The following is a 19,880-nucleotide window of genomic DNA, read 5'->3' as shown; positions in this document are numbered from 1 at the left end:
AATATACGTACTATCGTAACTAAAATTAAGTTAAATAACTTATTTTAGTTAACTACCGACGTATATAGTGTGCGTGCGTCGTGTCGTGTGTGTGTGTGTGTGTGTGTGTGTGTGTGTGTGTGTGTGTGTGTGTGTGTAATACAATTGAATTATTTAAGCATTCAAAGATCCAGCTTCAATTGTTATAAGCTTTAAATTCTTACTTGTATATTTTTATAATATTTTCATACAAATATTGCACGTTTTAAATTATCATTTAATAATTTATCAAATGTTTAAATTTACAGGTATATAATGCGGCACAACTCTTAGAATATTGTCAAGGATTTTTGTTACAAAATATGGTGGCTCTTTTGACTTATGACGATTCGGTCAAACGTTTGTTATTTGCGAAAAAGTTACCGAATCACGACGTTCTCGCAGGCCTATTGCTCACATTGCAATCACGAATAAAAGCCAGACGATCTCAACAGCAAAATAAAATAAAAGCTTAGATATATGCTCTTGCACAACAATATAACAAGATATGAAATTATATAAGAGCATTGTAAAATTAATAGGAACATATAATTCCTATTTCAAAAGATACTGAGATTTAATTTTACATATGTATGGAGATGTTACTAACACAAAATTGGAAATTATTCTATTTTAAAAAGACATGTATAAGTCTCATTGCATCAATAATTTTTTAAATAAAATTTTGAATTAAGAGAACGTATTTATATATATGTATGTACATTGTATATTAAATTAAAATTTTTACAGCACATATGTGCCTTTTTATATGTATGTGTTTTTAAGTTATGAGAATATTTTCTTTTATAAGATTAGTTTTTTACAAAATATTGCCTTGTAAATAAGATTGTATAAGAAAATTTTATACAGATATTAATTTTTCGCATATGTAGAAATCGATTTCTATTATTAAATATAAACTTTCTGACAACAAGTGTTTCTATCATTCATATATGTATAATATATATTTTTTATCACAGAGATAAATTTTTCATGTTAAAAGTTATGTAATGTACAACAAAAGATCCATTGTTGGACGTGAAGAATAATAAAATACTTAAGCTCTGATATTATTTTTCTACTAGTAATTTGGAAAAATCAATAAAAAATATGGATATCTTTGATTTGTATGTATTTCTTTACACATTTATGCTTTTCCATGTTTTTACAATACTGAAGATTGTATATTTTAAATATACTTTTATATTTTTTGGTATAAATCAATATATTATATAATCACATATCATATACAGGGTATAAAAAAACTTTTATTTGCAAAGAACAAAACATAATTTAATGCCTAATATTAATTTAGCACATACAAATCAACAACGATAATAAAGCTATTATACTTGATATTAAGCGTAAGTATCGATATCAATATCATAGCACTATTTATTTAAATGATGTTAATATGATTAATTGTATATACAATATTCAGATTATAATCTTAATTATTATATGTTGGATTTTTAAGATTCGGAATGCCTAATAATCATATCAGAATCGGGTGGTAATCATAAGAAAGTGGCTGTCTCAATCAAATTTTTTGTCTGACAATACATAATTTCAAATATAGACGGCATTTTTTTAATAATATAAATTATAAAATAGCATTGAATTAAATAATCTATGTCGCAATAATATCCGAAAACTTATGAAAATTTAAGTTACGTACAACAATAATACTCTGTATATATTTGTTAAGTTACAATATCCTCTAAAAATTATTTTTTCTATTTTCCATAAAATTTAATACACATCTTTTTAAAAATACATTTCTGTTATTTCATGTGAAAATTATTTCATAGATATAACATGATAAAATAATATAAAATTATTATTTGCAAAAAAATTAATTAGCACCTGCATATTGTATGAAAAAAAACTTCCAATAAAATTGTAATTATATTTATTAGAAAGGATTTAAAAAATTTAAATGTATAATAAAGTATACACAATTTAAATGATATTGCTACTCAGAAAACATGTATGTATATTTATATATACATATAATTGATTTGGTCAATGATTTAAATTATATATACATATATATATAATTTAAATCATTGACCAAATCAATTATATAATACAATTTTATTACAAGAGTATTTTTCTAATTGATTATATACCAATTATAGTGCTAATTATAATGCTCATAATTTTCGTCTATCTAAGTTTGGCTTTCTTTGCATTACAGCAATTTATTAATCGTAATTCGTACTCATATGTGTAATAATATTTAATATTCTGATTGATAATTAAGACCAATATGCGATTAAAATATGTATACGCAAAATTTTGTATTAGTTTGATTATAATTATGTATACATTTTGATAATATCATTTCATCATATGACGGCAATAAATAAATAACATTTTCCTTGTGCAGTTTCATGTTCGCGAAACGTACGTCCTCTATTTATAAATCTGTTTACAAATTTTTTTGTATAGAATATAATTCTTTCTTCTTTTATGCAATATTAGATATATCTAGATCTTGCTAAGGAAACGCATCAGTCAAGTTAATATATAGTACCAACAATATATGTTTTCAAACTATAAACCGATATTAACAAATTTCTGTTATTGACACGAATATTTGTATCACCATTGGGTAGTTTAAAGCTATCGAAGCATGATACTAAAAATTTTTTTACGCATAATATTGAAGCAATACTTATGATAAATAATAGAATTTTTTATTTTTTAGAAATACGAAATCTTTCATATTCATAAATAATATAGAAAATGAATATTATTTGAAATAATTAATTGTATATTACAAGATAGGCATGTGTGAAACGATAAAAGCATTATTTTAGCTTTTACTTTGATCTAATATTTTATTCAATAATAATTCAGCTAGAGAGTAAAAACGGAATTTTAAAAAGCCTATAAAAATTCATATTTTATATGTGAAATTATTAAATACTGTTTTATAAAATTTCAAAATGGCTATAACATCTCCAAAAATACAGGAGACAATTCCATTGGTAAGCAGATATAAAATAAGTCTCTATACTCTCCTTACATCTTCAATATATAGAAACGGGCAAAACGAGATGGTTCTTGAAGAAACTACTTTCAAACGACATATGAGACAGATTGAGACAACCCTTTTCGTTAATCAGTAAGACCCGCGCAAAGGCTAGGGTCGCTAACTTAATTTAATGACTAGAATAACAGTTAATACAATGGCAACTATAATCGCAAGTAACAACAAGATATAAACTTTCCGACGAAATTTACTTTGGTAATTACTTCCCTTCTCCAGTTCCTGCGCTCCTAGCTCGACATTGCCGTGTATATTCTCTATATGGTTGTCAATTGTATCTAGAAAAAAAAATTATTAGGTTTCATTAAGCGTGTATATTTTGTAACATTTTGTTAAATTGAATATTCTAAATTGAAAAACTTAGATTAGAAAACTGTGTTTTATATTCTACAATTTTTCCGTCATATTATACAAAAAACTTGCAGCTGTTATATCTATAAGATATATTAGTAGTGAAAAGAGGATGCTTACCAATAGTATCACCTTGTTGATGCACCAATGCCGCGAGTTCGCGCATAATTTGATTCACATCCAAAATATCACCCTCAATACGTTTTATCCTATCCTCTCTCTCTAAGAGTAGCCCGTGTTGAAATTCGAGTGTCCTGTACATGTCATAGTACACATTGATCACAAGTTGTTTCTAATTAAAGTCTCATAATGTCATTTTTTTTTACAAGATACTGACTTACCATACATATTTTATAAGTTTTCTATATTAATAATACATGTCGTGTAAGTAATTAATCTTTTCACTGAAATTTTAAGTTCTATTTTTTTTTGTTAAAGGCATGCTAAAATCCACAAGTTTTATTGCTATTTCATCCAGAAAATCTTACAATCTCCATTAGCCGATACAATCATGAGAGCTTCTATGCTTACAGCATTGTCCAAAATGCAACGAAAACCATTGCTATTGTTCCAACTAAGCAAATAGGTAAGATTTTCTGCATTACTTGTGAGCACACAAATACTCCATTGCTTTCTGTGAATGCAAAAAATGTTATTTCCAAACCTTTGTGTAGTCCTGTGCTCTTGTTCCTGTACTAGAAGTAGGCGGTGTGTCTCTTCAGTGTCATCCCCATCCAATGAATTTTCTATATTGGTCATAGTTAAAATATGTCTCTTCATCTTCTCAACAATTGACTGAAAAGAATATCTTGTTATTAATGTTAAAACAAAATGAAAACTTCACAATTATAAATTCTTTGTAATCAAGACAACTATTAGAGACATATCTCATATCGCATACCTTCTGCATATCGGAATATCTCTGCAATGCATCTTTAAAATCTGTTGTAAGTTTCTCAATTTGTAATTTTTGCTGTTTGTCCCCACGTCTCATCAGCATCGTCAGTCTCGCTATATCCTTGCTTATTTGCGTGACCACCTGATTAGTACTCGATTGTGTTACATGTCTGAAAAGGTAGGAATATAAAATTTAAATTGAATGCATTATTTTAAAATATATTATATTGACCTCTGTATTCCTATCATTATAATTCTTACTATTATAATTATTGTAAATTTTTATTGTACTTACACTTTGTCTCTTAAACCTTGATTATCCTTGCTGGTTCCGATATTTTTGTAAGCTCTTTCCAAAACCTTCCAACTTGCATTAATCGTATATATGTTAGTGGTAATATTTTCACAGAGACTATAAAGTTCAGTAGGACTAAATCCTATTTCAGGTACATCCACCCGTTGATCCGTAGACCCATAGTTCTGAGGACGCTGAGCCATTCTGTAAAGAAAATCTCAATTAGCTTTACATATTGCAAAGTAAATTTATAATAGATAAATGATAGATAATGTACCAACTTGAAGTACTTCAAGTTGTTAGATTATATATCATTAATATTAAAATACTACTATCTCTTGCAAAAATAAAAGGAATAACAAAGTGTACAAAGTAGTAAAATATATAAAAAGCAATACTAAAATTACACAAAAAATATAATCCTTTAAAATATATATATAATTATGTCTTTATATATATAATTATGTCAGATAACATAATTATAATGTCTTTATATATATAATTATGTCAGATAACATAATTATAATAGCATTTTTGTTAAGATATATCATTGTCTCACCGTAATATGACTTCTATTAGTACTAAATATTTACTCCCAAAAATTGATCAATTATATGAATATGAAATGTAATTACTTACAAAAAAATTAATTTGCTAATAACACTTGCAGCTATTACTTATAAAAAATGCAAAATAAAACTCGTCCTTTTTGTATGCGCTTTCTAAATGTTTGATCGTACAAACTTGTTAATAAGGCATAGATTTATATAGAAATTAGTTCTCGCAGAGTGAAAAATTTTTAGTTGTTCGTTTCTCGCGATATTTAAATGCTTAGAAATATGATGGCACGAACGTCACGGTCGCAGAGCTAAATTTACAAGACGCTCCTCTGTGTTCCTCGCGCAATGAGACACGCACGCACACATACACAGGAAGGGATTTAATAGTGAACAGAGCTATGAAATCTCTATGAAAAACACCTAGTTTAAGGGGTTAAATTAGCGAACGCGAGGACAAGGCATCGCTCTCGGCGGATAATACGCCGAGATGCGTCCATACTAACCTGAATCCGCGTATCACAAGTGTCCTTAAATATATAAATGTAGATCGCCTTGTAGAATCACATTTAAAAACGCACGAAAATATCTACCTGCACCGAGACCTTCGAGAAACTGACAGTTGCCTAAAACGATCTGGAGCACCGGCTATGTGACAACAGATCCTTTGTACTCCCCTCCGTGAACGCAACGAGAGAATCTGCTACCCCGGCGCGCGTTGATCTTTTTTTTCTTCTACAATTCCTATTCTTTCCGCCGCTTAGTTACGCACGATCGAGACGGATTTGCACGAAGAACGACGCGAACGCTTCACCGAGGTAAGTCCACGAATTTTTCTCGGATTTGCCGTTCCCCGCTCGAGTGTTGTCTCCACGAAATCAATTCGATTCGATTTTCTGTCTGTAGAATTTACGCGCACCACCGAAATCAAGTCGAGGTGGAGACGGCCGATTTCCGGTCGTCGGTCCAGCGGTCAAATTCCGAATAAAATTTCTAAATTTGAGCGGAGATGATTTCTACAATTTATAAGAGACGTACGTGAATTTTCCTAACGATACTCGTCTCATCAGGAAAATCGACGAGCGTTCCATTCGCAAGGACTCGCGTAGTAGTGTCTAGAACACCGTCCATTGGTATCATCACCGACGAGATCAAGGCCGAGTTTGTAAGGAGCCTTAATTTCATAGCTTTTTGTCGGGCAACTGCATAAAGTCGAACGGGAAAATATCGTAAGAATTTATTCGATCAGCCGGCGCGACGATCGCACGTCGCGTGGCGCGAAGGCAGTCACGCGACGTGCGGTCGAACGGTGACTTGACTAGACGTGTCTTACGGAAGTTGCCGAGCGCGACCGACAGATTGCGAAAGCGGAGTCTCAGAAACAACAACGGTCGGGCCGTAAGTAAACGCTATTGTGATCTCTCTTGGTTTTGCACGTCGAATTAACGGGTGCGGAGTGACGTGGGTGCGGCGAAATGCGTGCGGGACGATCGCGCGACGGCGTGGCCGCGTTATTTCGCGTGGCGAAACGTCGCTCGACCACGTTTCGCCCTACGATGGCCTTACGACGAATCTTCGCGAGCCCTCCAATCGGGCCGAGTCTCGTCTCCTCTCGTCTCGTCTCCTATCGTCTCGTCTCGTCTCGTTTCTGGGGGCCGCGGACCCCGTGCGAGCACGCGTCATGTCGGCCCGCGAAGAGAAGAATTTTCGCGACGGTGTTCTCTCTCTCTCTCTCTTTCTCCGAGCATCTCGTCAGTGCGTTCGTTTTCCCTTGGAGCTCTTTTTTTTCCGTGAAACGGAAGAAAAAAAGGGAAATCCGTCGCGCGAAGCGCGTCTCACGACTCGTCGTCGCCCACGCAACTCCCACGTTTGACACTTTAACATGTGTAGAGAGGTCTTGGGCTGTCGAGATGGATTCTTTCTCTTTCTTGCGCGTGTGACAAGTTGAAAAAAATGGAACGGTTTCTGGAGCTGAGTTTCCGTCGCACGAGGAGAGGCGAGGAGGAGGCAGAAGGTTCTCGGCTCTCAGGGCGTTTCTCTTTGTCGCTCGCACGCACGGATTCCTCGTGCGAAGCAGTGCGAAGCAGTGGAGGAAGGAGAAGAGGACCAAGAGGGCCAAGAGGGCCCTCCTCCCGCCGCCCTTCTTGCCGCGCGTGCCCTCTCTTGCTTCGACGAATTCCGGAATTAGTACGTGCTTTCGACGCCACGCTTCTCCTTGGAAGTTGGAGACACTCGCAGCTTGCTATGTGCGGGTCCTCCTCGTTCACCTCCGTCACGCGGCGTTCCCGTTAGATGATTTCGTCGAATGACGTCTGTGACGTGCGATGAGCTACCCGCGTGTAATTGTTATCTGGAAATTCGTATTGCTATCTTTCCGAGAACCTCGAGTGTAGAAAACTCGCTCCAAACCGCACTTCTCGACAGCCTTTCTCTTTTCCTCCTCTCTGCTTCGCACATCTGTATTTGTTAATATCTAAAATACTGACATCATCCGAATAAAGAAACGTAGAAACTCATTTCGATAAGTATTTTTTAAACTTGTGGTGAAACGGCAACGATGAATTTTAAGTACTTAACAATTCCGAAGAAGAATGTTTAAAAGGACGTGTGCTAACTCAAAATGTTGGAGCACGTGTTTCGTTCAGTACTATTGTATCTGTGTTTTGCTTATTGTCAGTATTTTAGAGCTAAGTTAATTTTGTAAACAGTGTAAACCGTGATAAGTTTTCCAGAATCTTTATATGTATGTATTCGAATGCGTGTCTAATTAAAAAAATGTACAAAAAAGTTCTGGAAACTGCAATCACACACATGTGTACAAAATAGCATTAGTTTTTATGTGCTTAGAGAAAAGGGAGTAATTACTTAATAATTCAGTCTTGATAATTATTTTACTTCATCATTCAGTCTAGTGGATTTAATAATTTAATAACTCTCGCCCTCTCGATCCTCATTACGAGGGAATGCGTGAAGGGGTTAAGGCTCGGAATATGGCGAATGAGCGAGCGAATCCTCGCCATTACGTGTTGTCTCTCCAAAAGGAGGAAGAGAGAGAGAGAGAGAGAAATAAAAAAGACGGGATCGCGTCACTCCGCCCCCCCCCTCCCTCTCTCTCTCTCTCTCTGTTTGTCTTTCTGCTTCTGTCTGTCTCTCTCTCCCTCCGGAAGTTCTGCCTTCTCGGAAATACAACGGGCACTCCTTCGTCCGCGTCGAGCGGTACTCCAAGGGACACGCGTGTAACGTGTTACCTCCTCGTCGATCGATGTCGACAGCCGACTCGAGTTGAGTCCGCGAAGTGCCCACATCAGCCCACATGCACACACGACCGACTTTGTCGAGCACGAGGGCAGGCGTGTGACAACAGTGTGGCACCGTCAGATCGTCACGCTTCTGACGTTTCCAGAGATGAGGCTTCGACCGATAGGCGATTTTATTAGCTCTCGATCATGCGCTCTCTAAATATTATATACACGCGAGGTATATCCACGCAAAAAAGATATATCACGATTGCGCGTGTCATATACAGATAGAGGGAGGGAGGGAACAGGGAGAAAGTTAAGAATAGGATATATTTCATGTATCCTTCAGCATGCTTTTATTTGTTGCTTATTAATTGGCGAGGAGCGTCTGAACTATTTTTATGTTAGACACGCGTTTCGTTTGCTGATCTAATCGAGTTACTCGTATGAAATATAATCGACATCTATTAATAATCATCTTTCTCCCGTGCGTCGATTGATAGTTTCGATTCGCGATAATTTTTCGCTATCGTTATATATATTTAAAGAAATGAGTCGTCTTGAGGTGTTATTCCTGATGTGAAGACAGTCTCGTCTCTTCCCTTCGGAAAGAATGAGTAGTTTCATGTAATATAAATAAATTGGAATATTTTTATAACGTAACAAATCCCGCCTTTTTTGTCACGATAATTTAGAATTGTGACTTTGCTGAAGAAATGTCCAGGAATCTCTAAGGTAAAATCGGACGTTCGAGTGTTGAAGGGAGAATTCGAAGAATGCTGGCACAAAACATCTGGTTGAAAAACCTGTTCTATTCCATTAAATGCACGCTTCTCGTTTCTCGTGTGCGATTGTGTGCCGTCGCGTCGCGACGCGACGCGTCGCGACGGAGCACATGAGCTATATATCCGCCTTTAAACGACCGCGCCGGTGCACATGAGCTCGATCGGCCCTCTTTTGTTGCACGGCAGACTTCAAAACGCTTATCGGACTATGAATAGACGCTCTGAATAGATTTTCTTTCAGCCGCTCGTTCCGCGAGACCGTATCTAGTCTACTTATGCATTACGCGTATCAATGAACGCGACGTTTTTATAATGATTCGAAAATTCTTATGTCCGTTTTGATTCTTCGCGATCCTTTCATCGATGTTTCGATAAACAATTTTCACTCTGACAATGAGGGTTTTTTTTACATACTTACTTTTGTCATTCATTGTTTGCGTTTGTAAATCCAATTTTCGCAATTGACAATTGTTGTTATTGTGAATTATCGTGAAATAGACTTTTGCAGTTATACTGTACCGACTGTAATTCTTGGAAGAAACATTGGATATTTTAAAATCCTAATTGTCCTTTCGTAATCTTGAAATATCCAATGTTTCCAATATTTTATTTTTCTATGAATTCTTCGATAAATCTTTGTCATACTTTTCTATCTATATTTATTCGGCACACAATGAGCACATTATGTTTCTTGTTCAAAATTGGATTTGAAATTCTTCCGATAATCTTCAGATTTTCCATTGGATGAGAAACAGCTGGAACAAATACAGACCTTTTATAGGTCGAGATGCTCTTATGACAACGTTATCAATGTATATACATTTGGCTGACTCAATTCTCGAGTATTCTTGTGAATGCACGACACAAGATAAAGACGCTTATCGACGTTATCGTGCTTTTTTTTCTGTTTTTTTTCTACTCGACTAACCACTGTCAATTTTGCATGTGCTCTAAAAATGAAAACGTGTCATGAATTATCACCTATGCAAAATTAATGTATAATTTATTTTAAAGAGGTGCAAAGTTGCGATAAAGTAATCTTCTATTTCTATTCTATTCTTGTGTTCAACGTCTTTTTGATAATTTCTACATGTTAAAACTATCTATTTTCTTAGGAAAATCATAAATATCTTCTTCGTTGCAAATATCAAGTTCATTATTCTTCAGTTAAGAAACATGGCGAGTATTTTCATTATCTTTTATTGAAAAGTTACGCGAACAACTTATTATCCTTATCCTCTCGTTAGTTTCGAAGACAAAAACTCAAGCAATTTTATTTATCTTTTTTCTGACAATCTTGTCAGAATAGTTGGATGAATAAGCTGGCTGTTTATCTTTTTATTACTTTCAACGACGAGTTATGCGAGCGAGCAAATCACTCGTCTTTCTTCATTATTTTTCCTTGGAAAAATATCAATGGGCGATTCATTGCTCGTCTCTCTTTATTTGATGTAATCGGAATTCAAAGTTTCTCAAACTATTCACTAACCAAATTATTCACTCTTATCAAATTCTTTGAATCGTACTTCCTCCATTTATTATTTTCGTTTACATTTTTAATCAAGAGAACTTTTTGCTTGCTCGACACAGTTCCAGCAAGTTCTGATCACAAGCGAGTAACAAGTCCACTTGCTTACTAGTTTTTATTATTTCCCTGTTTGCCATTATGCCTTCTTGAAATATAATACTGAAATATAATATTCATAATCAGGCCTTATATTTAAGACTTCCTTAAATTTATCTTTAGATGCTCTACGAATTATTTCATTGGCTGCTGAGCATCTAAAGATAAATTTAAGGAAGTCTTAAGAACATAGTGACTATGAATACGGGCATATATTTACCATTCAATTCACCTCCCTTGCTAGCCTTCCGACTGATAGTTGGTAGCCCTGGCAGGTCTGTAGAGAGCAGTCGTCACGGCGCATCAGTGACGTGTCACGAGGAAACGGAAAGTAATGGTGTACTTGTTGGGGGGAAGAGGGGCTGTGTGGAAGTTTGGCTCGCTCACTTCAACTCACTCGTTCATTCGTTCACTCTTCACTCACTCTATCGCCTTGCGTCACTCTATCGCTATCTCTTTGTGTGCCGTCGTCATCCACCTTGTGCATGACGATTTCTCTCAAGGACCCTGTCGGCACCGTCCGCCAATCAAGCAACGTGCGCCAATCGCGAAAACAAATCTACAGTACATTTCCGCTGTTTTTTTTTTTTTCTATATTTCGCGAAAGGTCAACTATTTCTCGGCGAATTTCTGAATCAAATGACTGGGAAAAAAGCCTAGCGTTAATTTTAGTGTTGATTATTGTATCCATTAATTTGCAAATCTTAAACAACAGCTGTTCGCGTTTGATTTATCCAATTTATTTGTCCTGTCAATTACGTTGATTTGCCTTTTACTACGAATCGATAAATATTGTATTAAATTTATTATTATCCTCCTTTATTAATAATACTGATGTTAATACAAGTAAATAGGTATCGTCGCACGGCGTATCTCTATATAATTGTCGTATTTCGAGGATGTAAAAGTTTTCATATATTCAGTTTTCATATGTCCGCTAGCGAAATTAATTGCAAATCCAGTTTTATTTGATTAATTGTGTTATTTCATATTTAGCGTTATTTCATTTCAATATTAATCCGCCTAACAAGAGAGCTAATAAATTCATCCAAGTCCAGCAAACATCGGAACAGGAAAGTCCGCATTCGTAAAATTACTGGATGATTATTCACGGCGTGGAATACCGCGACGAGATCTTATCTTTGTTCTAAAGTGCAACGTAGACATATTTATATGTATATGACAATGATGATCTCGTTTCCTGTACAAGTTGAATATTTTTGAAAATTTTTTTATATCAACGCAATATTAATATGCGGAGAGAATTTAATCGTTTAATAGCCTCAAGAAAAATTGGATGACATAAATCGACAGTGTCGTTCCATCTTTACTTTAGTCACTGGAATATTAGGAAAGATAGAATGATGTTTGTGTCGGCTTGTGTGTCACTAAATGAAAAGCATCCATTATTTGCTTCGGAGATTAGTTTTTTAAAAAACAAAATTAAGTACCAGTTCTTCAATTCATCGCTGACAATTCTTTAAAAGTACCATATTTTAATTAATTGTAATATTTTGATTGTGAATTTGGCAAATTAAATTTGTAATAAAAAAAACCAATTAAACATAAGTTCATAATAAATATATTACGAACTTCGTAATAAATTTGTAATAAATAACTTGAGATAAATTTATAAAAAATAAGTGAAGTACAATCTTTTATGATAATAAAAATTCGTTAAAGCTTTCACAAATATACTAAGATTTTTTTTCTTGAAAATCTGTATTACTGACGGAAGAGTTCATGTTGCCAGCGGAAGATTAAATATTCTCTCTCTTTGCCATGCGTTACTCATTACGTTTATCGTCAGCATTATTAATTGTCACTGTTTGTTCAACGGTTTTTTTATCATTCGTTATCACGTGTTTATCATTAATTGCGATGCAATTTCTGCGTTCCACGGCGTAATTCTCGTTGCTGTAGGACATTCGTGAAATCATCGTTGCGACCGATTAGCGGTTACTAAACAAACGATTCATATGATGGTTGATGCATCTCGGAAATATGTGCAGATTTTTTTTTTCGGATAAGTAATTAAATAACTGGTAACGCCGATGGAGCCGTAAATGTGCACTTCGTCGTATTTGTCAAAAGACAAAGAAACCAGCCTTAAAAGACGCGATAGGCAAAGGCCTTCGTTCTCGTTGTACGCATCTCTGTCATTTAATATCTTGCGAATTCCGACACGTGCATACTCTTGTAATCCTGACCTCGTGGATTATACGAATACCGGTTGCAGCTTGTCGTGCGGAATTCTTGTCTTCTCTCTCTCTCTCTCTCTCTCTCTCTCTCTCTCTCTCTCCGGGTATCGCTATCTGTTAATCGTTTCTATGCATCGCAACTTAACATGCGAGACGTGCTTATGAAGCAGATGCTCGAAGGCCATTCGATCGCACGTGGTCGAGATTTTTGATACTCTCAACGGTGCATGGCAGACGAATTGAGAATTCGGATGGAACCATCCTGTGTATGTATCACGTGGCGAGTGCGTGACGTTCCGCGAGTCTATCGTTTCAAAGTTCGACAACGCAAAGTCCGGCGCGTGGCAATTTTGCCGTGTCACGTTGATGAGTATTTTCGACGTTCAGATTTAGGCCAATCTTCGGTTTTTGCATCTCTTGCGTTCTTCGGAAATTTGCTCCGATGCATTCTAACAAGTTGATTTTTTCCTCTTCTCTCTCTCTCTCTCTCTCTTTCTCTCGTTTGGTATTCAAGCTCACGCTGATCGCTCATGGATGCGTCCGTGAGAGACCGGATATTTTCATTGCGCATTTAAGCCAGGCTACATACACCGTCAAGTTGAAACCAAATGTTTAGAGAATGCTATTTTCGTAAAACCCAGCCTTGCCTTCTCATTATTACATTTGACGCTAAATGCGGGCGTCGATTTCTTTCTCGTTAACAGCGAATGCTGTTTCGACAAGTGCGAAACCTCAATTTAGATATCAATTATACGTCTGACGCGATTTCATACAGACAGATCTAATAGTATAAAAATTAATCGATCGAATTATTAGAGACATGAATTCTTTTCATAAGTATCAATTTTATTCCTTGTGCCTATTTTTTAAATAAATAGATTTTCTCTCAGTATTAGTTACAAGATACCAATGTGTTACTTGTATCGCTCATACTTGCATAGTCATCCACTTGCCGATCGTTTCTAATTGAGGGTTTTTGGGACACCCGGTAGAAGCGGCCGGACGGGCACGACCTCCGTCGAGCAGCCTGACGAAGTCGTCCGACCTCGGCCGAACGACGGCAGGGTCCGCGAGATGATCGGTCGAGGTGAAACAGGAGGGGGTTAAGAGAAGAGGGTTCATTGACCGTCTGACCATGAGCCGCGCCCCACATACGCTCCCCTTCGACGTTCCCCTCACCCTATAGGTTTCGATCGTTTTGTTCTCGGGCGGGTAAGCAAGCAGGCGAGCAAGATCAAAGCCGTCTTCTTCCCCGGGGAAAGAAGGTCCTTGCCTCGTCCGCGTGGAAGACCTTCCGAAGGCTACAGGGTGTCTCGAAATTGTCGGATGCATTCCTAATCCCCCAACTGCGAATCCTCTTTATAATCTTGAAATACTTTTTTCTTAGCAAGAGCTTCGTTTTTGAAAGAAGGTCGTTGTCTAATGTCAACCTAATTTAGAGTTTTACATTCGTTTTTTTTGTTTTTTTTTTGTGTAATCTTTATAATTTTTTACTTGAAAAGACTGTGCGCCAATTGCTGTAATCAATCGATTCACTAAACGTGACGTCCCGTCTGATGATTTTATCCTTGAACCACTTGATTCGAGTGCATTAACCGTAGGACTCGCATGCGCCATTTATCGTGCGCGCAAGTAGAACCTTCTCTAAAATTGCGCTCGCATGCGCAATTACGATTGTAAATGGCACATATGGGTCACGGTAGCGATGAAAGGAATGTCCTCGAATATTATTGAACGAGTTCATTGCAACGGCACGTTAGTCGAAGCGATAAACCGTGTTTGCGATCGCTTTTTTTAGCAAAAGAAAAAGGAGAAAAAAGATTGTGTACGGATTTGAGTTACATTTAAAAGCGCGCATTTCAAATAGACTAATTCAAAAGTTAAAATTCTTGGGACATACAAATCAAATTCTCAAGCGTGAAATAATATAATATAATATAGGTATGCTATTGATATAAGTTACAATTAATATTTATAAGCAATACTTGAGAGAAATGTGTTGAATATTTAATTTAACGTGCGACGTGATTTTTACAGCTTCCTCAAGGAAGATCTGTGTGCTGTGATTTATCACTAAGGGGGCCAAAACACGCGCAACAACGGACAACCCCACAGGACCGGGGGGTGCTTCTCGTGTCTCGGGAGGAAGGTCAGGGTCCACAAAGTTACCTTGGAAGTAACGCAAAAACAAAAAAAATACAAACGCGAGAAAGCGATTACTTATTAGATCAGCACAAATCGTTGCGTTGCTACTTGTGACACTGACATTAGAAAAATTCGATGCCTTCCAGGGACGATATTCGCTCCCTATCCACTGAGCAACGCTGGATCCCTCCTTCAACTGTTAGACGCGATGCACTCACCCCAGAAAGCCGAAATGATCTCATCTTTAGAAAGGTGCGGGGTATTCTTAACAAGCTCACACCGGAAAAATTCGCAAAGCTGAGCAACGACCTGCTCAACGTTGAGCTTAATTCCCATGTGATTCTCAAGGGTGTTATTTTCTTGGTACGTATAAACAACGATTATTCATTATACAGATTGTAATGATTCAATGAAATACCAATTTTTCAGATCTTCGAAAAAGCACTTGATGAACCCAAGTACAGTTCTATGTACGCACGGCTGTGCAAACAGCTGTCTGACGAAGCCGCAAACTTTGAACCCCGTAAACCGATCGATGAAAGTCAAAAAGGCCAGAGCACATTCAGAGTTCTTTTACTTAACAAGTGCAAAGACGAGTTCGAAAATCGTTCAAAAGCAAGCGAGGCATTCGAGAATCAAGATGAGCTTGGTCCCGAAGAAGAAGAGCGCCGACAGGTGGCCAAGCGCAAGATGCTTGGTAACATCAAATTCATTGGGGAGCTCGGAAAATTGGGTATCGTATCGGAGCCGATTTTACATCGTTGCATCCAGCAGTTACTGGAGAAGAAAAGGCGAGGGGGATCCCGGGGGGACGCGGCGGAGGATATCGAATGCCTCTGCCAGATTATGCGTACCTGCGGTCGTATCCTTGACTCGGATAAGGGCCGCGGACTCATGGATCAATACTTCAAACGTATGAACTCTCTGGCAGAGAGTAGGGATCTTCCTCTACGCATCAAATTCATGCTGCGTGATGTGATTGAGTTACGCCGTGATGATTGGAAACCGCGCAAGGCCACAAGCACCGAAGGCCCTATGCCGATTAATCAGATCCGCAACGACAACGAGGAGCCATCGCGGGGAAACGGTTTCCACAGAGGACGAGAGGATCGCCTCGGTGCGGAGTTTTTACGAAAAATGGGACGAGGCGGATTAGACGTGGAGATGATGGGAAGTATACCATTGACTTCCCCCTCATTCGGTATGCCACCACCACCATTCAGTCCGAATGGATTCGCAGGAACTCCTGGCGTTGGTTATGGCCGCCACAACCAACGTAATCAGCCAGGAGCAGGCTACTATCCAAACCAGAGTCGTCATCAGAACAATTATGAGGGAAAACGCAACCAACCGCAACATAATTTACCGCAAAACTTTAATAACAGTGAGTAGCGATAAATTAAATGTTATTTTTTATTAACTATAATAAATAATTATAACAAATAATAATTCTTATGGATATTTGTTACTCTGTCTGTTGCAACAGATAGCAATAAAGAACAACTTCGATTCAACAAAAATAAGATGCTGATCGGAGGACATCCAGAAGAAGTGTCTCTAAGACCCTCAGCTAATTCAATGATGTTCAAACAAACCAACATCAACTTAAACCTACCTCTCAACAATGGTAAATATTCATGTCATCTTCGCTAATGAAAAATTATTACTGATAGATTAATCATGTAGACTATATAGTGATAATTAATCGTAAAAATAATAGATTTGTTCCCAGGACGGGGCTCAGACATGCCACTCTTACGTACTACTGCTCTGAAGCCTAGCTCACCTTTACTGCACAAAGAAACACCACCTGCTATTGTGATCAAACAAGGTCCTGTAGACAAACGGGAGAAAGCTAGGGACAGAAAAGACAAAGGACCGACACGAGAAGAAGTGTTGAAGAAGGTGAATGCCTTAATGGATGACCTCGTGTCCCACACGAATGTGCAAGACGCTCTGACAGCCTTCAAAGATCTTAAGATACCCGAACGATTCTTGCGCCATGCAATCTGCACAATGTATTCGAACACGTTAGATCGTGGAGATTCTGAACGTGAACTCGCTGCCAAGTTCGTAGCTGAATTGAAAAAAGAAAACTTGCTCACTCTACAGCAAGTGAACGAAGGATGGAAGGAATTAGTGGCCAGTATTTCGGAGAAGGAGAGTACCGTGCCTTTGGTAGCATCCCACGTTGCCTTGCTGACAGCTAAGGCTATAGTGGACAATTTAATCCAATTGACGGATCTCGCCTCGGAAACAGAAAATGGTCGTCATCATCCACTGTTTCTATTGACCCTACAGCAACTTCACAAAACCCAGGGCAAGGCGAGACTTACGCAAATCTTCAACGATAGCAAAGTGGATCTTATTAGCCAACTGCCAGAAGCAGAAAAAACGAAGGAACGTTTGGGTGAGATCTTGGAAGATCGGGAATTGACTTTCCTCTATCCTCTTCTCAGAATCCAGGGTGATATGTGGCGTCAATTAGAAGCCGATCCGGCGCCCAATGCTCTTTATAAATGGATCAAGGAGAAGCTGGATCCCCAACACCATTCTGATCCCGCATTCATTAATGCTATGATGAATGTACTTTTCAAGTATATCACTGGGGTTAGTAAAACTTATTGAACATATTTATTTTATTTTACACGACAAAATACAATTATTAATAAAATTAGAATCTTACAATTTGTAAAATTTTAACATTTTTCTTATCTATATATAATAGGAGACAACATTGGCGCCCGGTGTTGATCCGACCGTAAATCCAGACAAACAACTGCAAGAGAAGGAAAGTGCGTTATTGCAGAAATATGCACGCTTTATTCGCACATTCCTGACTACCATCGACTCACAAGTTACAGCTCTTCATGCGCTTCAAGTGTTTTGCTTTTCGCACAATTTTCCGAAAGGGCTGCTGCTACGATGGTTCATAGCACTCTATAACCTTGAAGTTATCGAAGAGGAAGCATACCACAAATGGAGAGACACCGTTACCGATGCTTATCCGGGCAAGGGCAAGGCATTATTCCAGGTAAATGTGCAATTATTACGGTTATTAAACATCGGTTACTATATAGAAAATAGCATATTTTTATTTAAGAGTTTGCTACAATTGCACAGTAGAATTTAAAAGTATTTAAACGAATCTTAAATCTGGATCTACATCTAGTTCTCATTCGAACTATAATCCGGTGCTGGGATTTATTTGCACATTTGGGCCGATTTTTAACCGATCGGCATTTAGGCTGCGAATTGAAATAAAGGACAAGAACTAAGTTGAAAATAGGCCGAAATGTGCAAGTAAATTCTAGCACTGCTATAATCACATTATTAAGAACAATATATTTTGTTATAATTTTTACGTCAATTTTCGTCAAACTCGAACTTCTCGAAAATTAAGATTAAATAGCAAATACGTTGTTTATTTAATCGAATAATTTAAATTGAACGATTAAAAATTTTTTATCATTTATAGGTAAATTCCTGGTTAACATGGCTTGCTGAAGCATCAGAGGAAGAAGAGGAAGACGACGAGGATGAGAAGAATTAATTGCAAGAGCCTCGAGAGCATTATTCAGACTATCTATGATTTGGAATAGAGTTTTACTATCTATATCGCTGAATCACAGGAAGTGTTTCAGTTTTACTAATTGAGTTATCATCATCCAGAATTGCAAACATCTTGTTAGTCTGTCTCAAGCCCTCATGCGTGGTTGGAAAAAGAACGGACTTTACAATCATGTCTGAAAGGAATAAGATAGTTTGTAGTCAACGAGTGGTATACGACAGACGTTTCAAGCAAGACGTTTTAGAATCTTTTTTTTAGATAATTAAATATCGGTATAATTTATAAAATATAATATTGGGCCAGCAGAAATAATCAAGATACTACGCCACTGTATGGTCATGGTGCAGAAAACAAAAAAAGAAAAAGCACGAAACAAATTAATCTGGTCATTCTTGTGTTATCCGAGTTTTTGTCTAGTATTGTGCATGTGTCACATTTTGTAAGTATCCTTTTTGTTCGCGGCAATAAGTGGAGTCGTTTTGTTATCTCTGTGTACCAAGCATTACATTTATTACGAGGAATTATTACTATGATTATTAATATTATTATTATTAATTATATATAATTGATTATTATCAATAACCGAAATATATCTACATCTTTCTAATGAAGACTAAAAAAGAAAAAAAATATGTCGAAATTAATCAGAAGCAAAGGGCCGATAGTAGTGTACGTAAACAGTGAAGCACTTTTCTTTTCGGAACAAGAATGAAATTTTTAGATTGCAATTTAGGATACACCAAGTACAAGCGTTATTACCCCTAAATTAAAACAGAAATGAAAAAAAGTGAGCAACACCGTTTGCCCGTGTATCTACTTGCTGCGCCATTTGATTCTAATAAGTACTAATTAATTACAATTATAATAACAACCAGCAGCCAACATCACATCCATTTAACGTAATAATTAGCGAACACTAGTGACACGACTAAAACTCGTATTTAAAAGGAAAAAAAGAATAAAATATGCCTTGGTGTAATTTATTACAAATGGCCCTCTGGTTGTTGCGTTGATGACCGATCATCACACCTCACCTCACCTCACCTCACATTTCCCACTTTATACACACACACACACACACACACACACACACACACACACACACACACACACACACACACACACACTATATATAGTAC

At 36.9% G+C, this 19,880-nt stretch overlaps 3 protein-coding genes across 3 annotated transcripts in view; 2 read left to right on the top strand and 1 right to left on the bottom strand.

Annotated features, from left to right (window-relative positions):
- LOC105617277 (ankyrin repeat and BTB/POZ domain-containing protein BTBD11) overlaps positions 1 to 494 on the top strand; it is a 33,916-nt gene extending 33,422 nt beyond the window's left edge. Inside the window, exon 13 of the mRNA XM_012198843.1 lies at positions 288 to 494. Within this exon, the coding sequence (XP_012054233.1) occupies positions 288 to 494 (207 nt within the window). The remainder of the gene's footprint in view (positions 1 to 287) is intronic.
- A 2,684-nt stretch (positions 495 to 3,178) lies between these two features.
- Positions 3,179 to 4,822, bottom strand: LOC105617276 (syntaxin-12). The gene is made up of 5 exons (XM_012198842.1): positions 4,620 to 4,822; positions 4,329 to 4,494; positions 4,092 to 4,222; positions 3,548 to 3,681; positions 3,179 to 3,354 (listed from the first exon to the last, which is right to left on the bottom strand). Exons 1-5 carry the CDS (start codon positions 4,820 to 4,822, stop codon positions 3,179 to 3,181), a joined length of 810 nt encoding a protein of 269 aa, XP_012054232.1.
- A 10,483-nt stretch (positions 4,823 to 15,305) lies between these two features.
- On the top strand, positions 15,306 to 18,723 carry LOC105617275 (eukaryotic translation initiation factor 4 gamma 2). Its single transcript, XM_012198841.1, has 6 exons — positions 15,306 to 15,533; positions 15,600 to 16,554; positions 16,657 to 16,797; positions 16,891 to 17,780; positions 17,899 to 18,204; positions 18,649 to 18,723. The coding sequence occupies exons 1-6, from the start codon at positions 15,306 to 15,308 to the stop codon at positions 18,721 to 18,723; spliced, it is 2,595 nt and encodes an 864-aa protein (XP_012054231.1).
- The last annotated feature ends 1,157 nt before the right edge of the window (positions 18,724 to 19,880 follow it).

Source organism: Atta cephalotes (genome assembly GCF_000143395.1).
Source record: "Atta cephalotes unplaced genomic scaffold scaffold00012, whole genome shotgun sequence".
Lineage (NCBI taxonomy): Eukaryota > Metazoa > Arthropoda > Insecta > Hymenoptera > Formicidae > Atta > Atta cephalotes.
Note: the sequence above shows the minus strand (reverse complement) of the source record. Positions and strands in the feature narration are given on the sequence as shown.

Coding starts and splice junctions, on each gene's coding strand:
- LOC105617276 (XM_012198842.1), bottom strand. CDS start 4,822: ATGGCTCAGCGTCCTCAGAACTATGGGTCTACGGATCAACGGGTGGAT. Junction 4,223..4,328: donor GATATTCCGATATGCAGAAG/GTATGCGATATG, acceptor TATTCTTTTCAG/TCAATTGTTGAGAAGATGAA. Junction 3,682..4,091: donor GAGCACAGGACTACACAAAG/GTTTGGAAATAA, acceptor TGACATGTACAG/GACACTCGAATTTCAACACG.
- LOC105617275 (XM_012198841.1), top strand. CDS start 15,306: ATGCCTTCCAGGGACGATATTCGCTCCCTATCCACTGAGCAACGCTGG. Junction 15,534..15,599: donor TCAAGGGTGTTATTTTCTTG/GTACGTATAAAC, acceptor CCAATTTTTCAG/ATCTTCGAAAAAGCACTTGA. Junction 17,781..17,898: donor TTTTCAAGTATATCACTGGG/GTTAGTAAAACT, acceptor TATATATAATAG/GAGACAACATTGGCGCCCGG.